The 9578-nt window shown below is 42.5% G+C and overlaps 1 protein-coding gene across 1 annotated transcript; it reads left to right on the top strand.

The window, feature by feature from the left end:
* The first annotated feature begins 4839 nt into the window (after window positions 1-4839).
* Window positions 4840-9443, top strand: dusp27 (dual specificity phosphatase 27). The gene is made up of 3 exons (XM_079461992.1): window positions 4840-5068; window positions 5664-5881; window positions 6513-9443. Exons 1-3 carry the CDS (start codon window positions 4878-4880, stop codon window positions 9080-9082), a joined length of 2979 nt encoding a protein of 992 aa, XP_079318118.1. The 5' UTR covers window positions 4840-4877; the 3' UTR covers window positions 9083-9443.
* The last annotated feature ends 135 nt before the right edge of the window (window positions 9444-9578 follow it).

Here is a 9578-nt window from a genome sequence, read left to right as displayed (position 1 = left end):
TCAGACAAAAGCGGCAACCTTCCGATCTCTCTCGTGAAGCCAACACTGAAGTCACTTAGACTGCAATTCATCCACTGGCCACTAGAGGCTGGCTCCAAAACAGAGCAGAATCTCATTGAGCCCCATGTTGAAATGGCCAACTTTACAGCAGAAAAAAACATGTTTACAGCCTGGTGCAAAAAATTATTTTGGTCTATATAGATAATTTTGCCCTTCGTAACATTTCTTTTATAACTCGTCCGTTTCATTTGTATTAAGCCTTAAAATTCTGCATAATTAAGGGTGCGGCCACTTGAGTGACAAGTGGTTTCAGCAACCAGACACCTCAACTTTAACACGTCCCACCTCTTTGCCCAATTAAGGGTGCGGCCACTTGAGTGACAAGTGGTTTCAGCAACCAGACACCTCAACTCCAAACACGTCCCGCCTCTTTGCCCAAGTAAGGGTGCGGCCACTTGAGTGACAAGTGGTTTCAGCAACCAGACACCTCAACTCCAAACACGTCCCGCCTCTTTGCCCAAGCAAGGGTGTGGCCACTTGAGTGACAAGTGGTTTCAGCAACCAGACACCTCAACTTTAAACACGTCCCGCCTCTTTGCCCATTTTGGAACAAACGCAAACATCAACACATGAGTTACTGTGTGAATTGCTTGTGTGTTTTAAACAGTGTTCGATATAAACAAACTGAACTCAACATCTGATCACAGCCGAACAAATCTCAGAGAGAATTAAATCTCTTGAATGTTGTTGCCGTATCCATTGACTCATTTAATTTACAAGCGGTTTTGTTCCGAGCTTAAACTTTATTTTTATTTGATTTTCATTTACAAGTTTAAGCCGTAAACGCAACACACGCACGCAGGGCACACCTAAGACTGTATTCATCACCAGCTGAAAGACTCACAGCACTACTGCAGGATTGTGTTCATGTATGGAGTAAAGATGAATGACACAGAGAGACTCGAGCTAAACAAAGTGAAAGTCTGTTCAATAAATATTAATGAGAAGAAATGATGACAGGTCAAAGGTTACATGATAATGTTTTTTTTTATGAATTATTGTGGATCAATTTGAACTTGAACACATCGGAATAATTTTTGGTATACCTCCATATATTGACCTTGCACACATATGTCAACATTACAACAAAGTGACGTCCAAGCCGTTAATATGTATAAATATGTGGATGATTTTAACTCAGGAAGTGATGTCATTCTGCAGGTAGCAGGAAAACACGCAGGTCTGAATAATCTCCATTCATTTACTGGATTATCACACAGATTAAAGAAAGATATTAAAGACATAAACGTTTATAAACAACTTTTAAAAAAAAACACCATTTGATCTTACATTTGTTATCTCTTTGTACAGTCACTCGGGTGAAGTTTGTGCTCATTTTATTTGTATATGTTTGTAAAACTGTCATTTATGTATGGTTTATTTGTCACGTGTGTGTGTATAAGAGACTTCAACACTGTGTTATTTGCACACTGCTTCTTTATTTAGTTCTCTCTTGATTTATTTTTCTCGTTTGGTGTTTGTTGTGCCTTTAAATACTAAATGTAAATACTCACTGCAGCTGAATGAGATGAAATATAAAGCTCTCCTATATTTTATGAAAGATTTATACAGTAATAAATAAAACTGACAGGATGAATGCTGAATGAGAAGTACGTTATATATTGTGAGTATAAACTGTTTTTTGTACATTAGATTATTTTTGTGAATTTTCTGACATTAAAGGGTCACTTTACTAGCAAATCAAAATGTCCCCATGTTTTACTCGCCTTCAAGGGATCCTGACTGAATATGGTTTTCTTCTTGAAGCATAATGTAGTCAGAGTTATAATACCACTTATCATTTTACTTCCAAGCGGTAGAATGCGAAATGTGCCCAAAATTGCATCCATCGATCAAAAAACCCGGCTGAAGCCAATCGATGCGTCCAGTTAAGAGACATATCTATTAATGTTGAAAGTTCCGTCATTTCTCAAATGCGGCTTGTTTTTCAGGCAGATGATGCAGACGTGTCGTAACTTCTGGTGACGAACACCTGCATTTTCCGTTTTTGTTCCAGTCGGAAAGCGTCTACTCTGGTGGGAGCTTTCATCACCGTCATTTGCCGGAAAAACAAGCCTCTGGTTCACGCGCATTGGTTTTTGGAGCTTCAAAAAATCAACACCCATTCACTCCCATTCTACCGCCATGATATTAAAACTCTGAAGCGCTCTGTATTATTTTTTAAGAAGAAAACCATATTCAGTCAGGATGCCTTGATGGCGAGTCAAATGTGGGGACATTTTGATATGGTAGTAGAGTATCCCTTTAAATGTTGTCGCTCTAAATGTCATCTGTGGGGAAAAGGCATTCATGTGTTCTCAATAAAGGTGAAATCTGATGGGCTCAACATTTTTCTTATTTACACACAGGTGGGATTTTCATGGAAACTGTGTGTTGCTATTCTTCTGTTTGACAAACAGATGAGAACAAAACAATGATATTACCATAGGTTAATACAATAATAGCTTTTTTGTTTGTCACATTAAAGTTTCGAAATAATTTATTGAGCAAAATAATTAACTGAAATTATTCAGTGTTTTTCCAGAAGTACAAGGTGGAAAAATTTACATTTCGATTTTTATCCCTTTTTTAAAAAGTAAACGCTTGTCTTAATCCGTTTTGTGAAGCATCATTACCGACCAATTCATAAAAAAACACATTCCTTCACATCTACTCCAAATACTTTCTATTTATCAGTATATATCACACTACAAAAATGTTGTGCCGGTATTATGGGGATTTTAACATTGTTATCAGGATTATTTTGCGACTAATTTTCACAATTGTAAAAAGAACCAAACTGAATGGAAAATGCATTTCTTTCTTTTGTTTGTGGAGTTGTATTGGCTCTTTTCGTGCCCCTGTGATGATGTCACAGCTGTTTTGAGGGACGGCCCCGGGGGTGAGGAGCATCTAAGTTTAGAGTCTAAACACACTCACAGTATCTTCTCTGAGGGCCTGTTGAGACGGACCGCTCGAGCCGACACACCAACAAACACATTCAGGTCAGAAAAATCTCAATCCAATTCATGATTCAACTGTTTCACATAATAAAGAATGAAGCGCTCTTATATTCAACACTCGTAGATATTATAAACTAGTACTTTTCTTCATGTTCTGTTTGTGTGGTTGTGTGTGTGTGTGTGTGTGACCTCCTTCAGCTCTAGAAGTATCTCTGCAGCTGTCAGACTCTATATATAGACAAACACACACACAGATAACACAAGCGCTCAAGTTAAATGTTTCATGAGGGACTTAATTACTTTTTAAAGTTTTTCATGGTTAATTGCTACGTTCTGTGTTGAGAAATACATTGTGATTGAGCAAAAAAAATGTTGTTTTTGCAAACAGTCACCGCTATTCCTATTGATGATGTAAATCATAGTACATTTATGATAATACTCAGATGTCAAGGTTTCTGTAGCAGATATGGTATTTTGTCTTAAATGTTTTTAATAAACTATGTTTACTAATGATTAAAGGAATACTTCACCCAAAAACGATCTTCATTTACTCGCTTTCGAGTTGTTACAAATGTGCATACATTTCTTCGTTCTGATAAACACAGAGAAAGATATTTGGAAGAATGTTTATAACCAAACAGATCTTGACTCCCATAGTAGAAAAAAAACTATCATATTCAATTTTCTGTTCTGTTGAACGCAAAAGAAGACGTTTTGAAGAATGTAGGACTCAGAAGTGCAAACACTTCTGGGGCACTTTTGACCACCGTTGTATGTTTCCTACTATGGAAGTCAATGGGGGGCAAAATCTGTTTGGTTATCATCATTCTTCCAAATATCTTTCTCTGTGTTCATCAGAACAAACACATTTATACACATTTGTAACGATTTGAGGCAAGTCAACGATGACAGAATTTCGGTCAAGTATTCCATAAGCTGGAAATCTCCATCGACATATTTCCTATGAAATTCAGCCATTCTCTTCGGTCGTGTGGTTTTGTTGTGTCCTGTTATTGCACTCATATAACAAACACAAACCCGCATGTACTTCTTTTCTTTTACAGATTATATCTATATAAATATATGGTGTTCATATATGGGAGATTCCCTAGGATTCTCTTTGGTTTGTTATGCAAAATGTATTTCCTGTTTATATATTCATTTTCAAAGGAACATCATATAAATGAAACAAAATGCACCTAAATTCAGCACAAATGCTTTCATCTGTCCACTCAATACCTCTGTCTGTCGGTCTCTGTTTGTTTGTTTGTTTGTTTGTTTTTTAAATGATTGATGTCTTTTCTGTGTGAAGGCAAAGTGTGTCTTTGTCCCTGAACTTACTACAAAACCACTGTGATGCCACATTTGCCCCCGTACACTTAATGACATCTCTCTCTCTCTCTCTCTCTTTAAGATGATGGCGTCGGCTGGTGAGAGCAGCGCTGGGACGGAACAGCAGGATGCAGATGAAGTGGTGTCGGTCAGAGATGTTCAGTCGCATTACCTGCGCTGTCCGTCCCCCAGGTCAACACACACACACAGATCAGTGATGCAGGAGTGTGTTGCACTTGTGTTTTTGACTCTGTTTTATTTCACACACAGCTTCTCTACAGCATCAGATCGTTTCTCTATGATCTCTGGCTCAGACGCTGAGAGCATCTTCATGGAGCCCATCCATCTGTCATCTGCCATCGCTGCCAAACAGATCATCAACGAAGGTCCGAAAAGAAAACCGGATTCGTTCTTTATGATTTTCTTTACGATAGGCCTAAAGCATGTCGAGGACTGAATGTGTGTGTGCTGTCCTCAGAGCTGAAGAGCAGAGACGTGAGATCCACTGAGACGTCTGACAGTATGATGTTGGAAACAGCCGAGCAGCTGATGGTGGAGGATCTGTATAACAGAGTTAAAGACATGATGGACGACCGGAGTCCTTATAATACACCCTGTGTACTGGACATCCAGAGAAGTCTGCTACACGATAAACATGAAGCTCCGTTCAACCCTGTAGACGAAGTCTGGCCAAACGTCTACATCGCTGAGAAGTGAGTCAAAATAAACTCGACACAAAACATCCTCGACTTGTCCAGCATGAAACCAGTGTCTGAAAACTAACCCTGAGAGGAACTCTTATTGCTCAGATGTTGCTCTTTCATAGCTCTGGAGATTCTTGTCGAAGTCTCAACTTATTCTCAGATGTTTCTCTTGAGAGAAATGAAAACAGAATCAAATGATAGTGTGGTTGTGTAAACACATGAAGAGTCTGGAGGTGTAAATTAATGTACAGTAGATTGAAGAGGTGAAAGAATCTGGATTTGCGAGAAACTCATGAATGAATGAACGAATCTGAGCTCAACACGTTGTTGACATCTCTTCTCAAACATTAATAATAACATTTGTCAGATTTCGGACACTTTTCTCAGAAGAAATATCTGAGATGCAGATGAGACTTAAACAAAAGTTTCCGCTCGCTCTCCATCGAATCTCATTCATGTCTAGGAGAAATCATTGAGATTTAAAAGAGAACTGATCCGTGATTTGTCTTTTGTATGGTAGGAGACCTCAGCAGTTTCTCCCGTGTTATGACATTTGATGATGACAGGTCAAGTGTGTCTCACGTATGTCTCATGTTTGTCTCAGGTCCGTGGCAGTAAATAAATCTCGTCTGAAGCGTCTCGGCATCACTCATGTTTTGAATGCAGCTCACGGGACGGGAGTTTACACGGGTCAGACGTTCTATCAGAACATGAACATCTCGTATATGGGCATTGAGATCGATGATTTCTCGGAGTCTGACATGTCGCCTCACTTCCGCTCGTCTGCTGAGTTTCTGGATGATGCTTTACTGACGCAAAGAGGTGACAAGACTTTCCCTTTATCTCTTCTGATGTTCTGAAGTGACTCGCTTGTCGATGTATTTATTTTCTTTATTAAATGAGTTTCTGGATTTTTCTGGAGTTTCAGAGACTGTAGAGTTGTTGTTATTATGGTTAAGTATTGAAGCCTCAAGTCGTTTCGTGTAGAAGAGTGAAGGACTTTAGAAATTTTTAGACTTCACAGCAGATAAACCGTCACCTCTTCAGTTCCTGAATCACGTAAAAGCAGAGCGTCGTCATTTAAAGAGACAGTACAACCAAAAATCTAATTTCTGCATGTGACTTTCGTTGGAGAGAAGATATTTTGAGAAATGTCTCAGTGGTTTTGTGTTCATACAATGGAAGACGATAGAGTTCGGTGTTGTTTGATTATCAACATTCTTCAAAATATCTTTGTTTGTGTTCTGAAGAAGAAAGAAACTCAAACAGATTTCAAATGGCATGAAGATAAATAAATGATTAAAAGTCTCTCTTTAAGTTTAGCTTCTTTTTTTGGTCTCATTTTCTGTATGTTTTTATAGTTGTCATGAGTATTGCATGACACTGTGTGACGTCATGATGTTCAGTTGCATGTGTTGTGTCTTAATTCTTTTTCTCTTGTCGTACTTTGCAGGTAAAGTTCTGGTGAACTCGATGATGGGTGTGAGTCGTTCTGCTGTTCTGGTTGCTGTTTATCTGATGATCTTTCAGAACATGAGCGTCATGGAGGCGCTGCTAGAGATCCGAAAGAAACGTGCCATCAACCCCAATGAAGGCTTTCTAAAGCAACTGCGTCGGCTCAACGAGACTTTAATGGAGGAACGTGATGAAGACGATGACGACGACACCCTGAGTCAGTGTTCTGTCATAGACACCCGCACTCACCCGGATGAAGAGGAGCAGAGCGTGTTCGGAGTTAAAGCTGAATCCATCATGGTGGAGGAGGAGGAAGACGGCGGCAGCGTCATGAGCAGCGTTGCGTCGTCCGCCGCCGCTATGAGAGCAGGAATTCTCTTTAGACCGAGTCAAACTGACCTGAAAGTGACTTCAGAGGACCCCGTCCTGCCTGGAGAAGACAAAGACGATGAAGACGGAGATCTGGGCAGCATGATCAGAGAGTGGCAGAAACGCAACGAGAAATACCAGAACGAGGATTGGTGGGAGGCGCAGCTCATGTGTGATGACGGCGAGTCCTCCGCCAGCGAGGTGCCACGACCCGAGGACCTGGAGAGCGTGACCAGCCAAGACGTGAGAATGCTGAAAGAACGGATCAGGCGTCGCCCGCGTCGAGCCGCTTCCGATGCCGGAACCGCAGCGAGCTGCAGCAGCTACTCCGATCTGTGGAAACAACGGTTGAAGGAGATCGAGGAGCAGGCCGCCGCGCGATACAGACAGAAAGAGGCCGACGATATCGGCGGAGAAGCAAGACAGAAAAAAATCGAAGACGACGCACAGAGCATCATGTCCGATTCCAGCTCCATGTACGACTTCTGCAAAAAGAACAAAGATTTAAGTCCTTTGGAGAGGTGGAAAATTAAGCGGATCCAGTTCGGATGGAACAAAAAAGATGCGGGGTCAGAGAACGGCGAGGGAGAGACGGAGGCGCCGGCACCCTCTCTGGAGGACGTCAACTTAACCGCCTATCAGACCTGGAAACTGAAGCAGCAAAAGAAACATGGCGGCGAGGAGAACAAGGACGAGATCCTGCAGATGAGTCGAGGAGAGGACGCGGCCACCATCAAGAGACGACAGAGAAGGGTGGAGCTTTTGGAGCGCACCAGGAAAACACTGGAGGAGAGCCAATCCGTGTGCGGTTGGGAAACCGAGAGCGCTCTGAGTGGCAGCATCCCGCTGTCGGTGTTCTGCGCTGGGGCCTTTCCGTCCGCCAGTGTCGCTGGAGACGATAATGTGTCTGTGTTGAGTGGGAGATCTTCTGTCCTTTCGGGTCACAGTGCTCGATCGCAGCCCATAGATCCTCCGGCGCCTCCCGCTCCAGTCATTGGCCCCAACGGCGAGCCCATGGTCAACATCGCCAACATACAGAACTGGATCACCAGCGTGGTGAACGAGACGCTCATGCAGAAGCAAACGGAGATGATGATGCAGACGGGGACGAGTCTCGCTCCATCCAGAGCCGCTTCAGTGTTCAGTCGTGGGTTTGACGATGACAGAGCCTCCATGTTGAGTGGAGCCACATCTTCCAGCGTTCTGTCCCGCTGTAGAGCCCAATGTGCGCTGCCGGCAGCTGGGATGGCCCGCTCTGTCATGTCTGCCGGCAGTAGAGCCGAGTCTGTGATCTCTTCTGGAGGAGCGTCAAACCTCTCCTCGCTCTCCAGCTCTCGTAAGAGCAAAATTACCACAACCAGTGTGCCGCTGTACAGTCTCTTCCAAGACCAGGTGAACCTTCACAAACTGGACAGCATGGAGAAAGAAGTAAAATCTGACCTTCGAGACAAGATGGCGTCATACGAGGTGAAGAAGATTGCGGAAGACAACAAGCGCAGCACGTTATACAAGAAGAAAAAGCAGAAGGACGAGGATGAAGAACACGAGGGAGAGCTCGGAAAGTTCAACGGACTGGACGATGTAGAAGCCCGTCCACGCGAGAAGCCGAAACCCAAGCGAGATTTCGGTCGTTCAGGAATCCTCAACCTCCCGGCATCAGTGGGTGACACCAGCAGTAATATCGACGAATGGCTGGAGAACGTGAGACCTCCCTGTAAAACAAACTCGTATGAAGGTGATCCTGAACCCCGCATGTCTCGACCGTCCTATGAAGAAGATCCCTCAGCGTTTGACTTCACCAGCCGCAGGAGCTCAATCACGGTCCATGAAGATGAAGAGGAGAACTACAGCTTTACATCCAGATTCACGTCCAGACGTCAGGCCGACGATGACCTGGATTTGTGTAGAGATACTAGTCCCGAGTTGAACTATCAGAGATTTCAGAGATCTCCACCTTGCACTGAGACGCCGTGTAATGGTATAGATGAAACCGTGACGTATAGAAGCCAGAGCTCTTATGCCAAAGACCAAAGATCTACTCGCTCCTCGCGACCTGAGAATGAGGACGAGGACGAGGAAATCTCTGCTTTCATTGCTCAGATTAAAGAGAGAGCTCGAGCGCGCATCGCTGAAGAAATAGAAGATGATGAAGTGCTCGCTGCGTGGAGAAAACAAGAGTCACACACTGACCAATCCTAAACACGCACACACATACAGACTGTAGTTTATAAAAATCACTGTGTGAGCACTTGAGTAAAGACTTGAATCCAGAATAATAAATAATCTGAATACACGATCATATGAGTGACATCACCGTCATCTAGAATCTCTCACTCTGCTATCAGACAGAAATAAATTAAATCTAAGTGACAGTTATTTGTGTGCATTTCTGCAATAACACTCGTGGCGTGTATATGACGCTGTGTTCACACTAACAGTTGCTTTTAGACATTCAATGTATACTTTACATGTCTCAGTCATTGCCATCATCATAACTAGAACAAATATAAATAATAATAAACATGAGTGAACAAACGTGATGTCGGGGGGGTTGAAAGTGAAATGAATAGCTGTGTCTTTCTTCTCTTTGTAGTTGATCTGATTTTATTTATAGATCTGTAGAGGCACGAGAGAGATCCTGTTGCATTATTTTATGGTCCACTTGCGATGACGTCAGAGACCACTAGAGGTCTAA

This window comes from Barbatula barbatula (assembly GCF_947034865.1).
Source record: "Barbatula barbatula genome assembly, chromosome: 8".
Classification (NCBI taxonomy): domain Eukaryota; kingdom Metazoa; phylum Chordata; class Actinopteri; order Cypriniformes; family Nemacheilidae; genus Barbatula; species Barbatula barbatula.
Note: the sequence above shows the minus strand (reverse complement) of the source record. Positions and strands in the feature narration are given on the sequence as shown.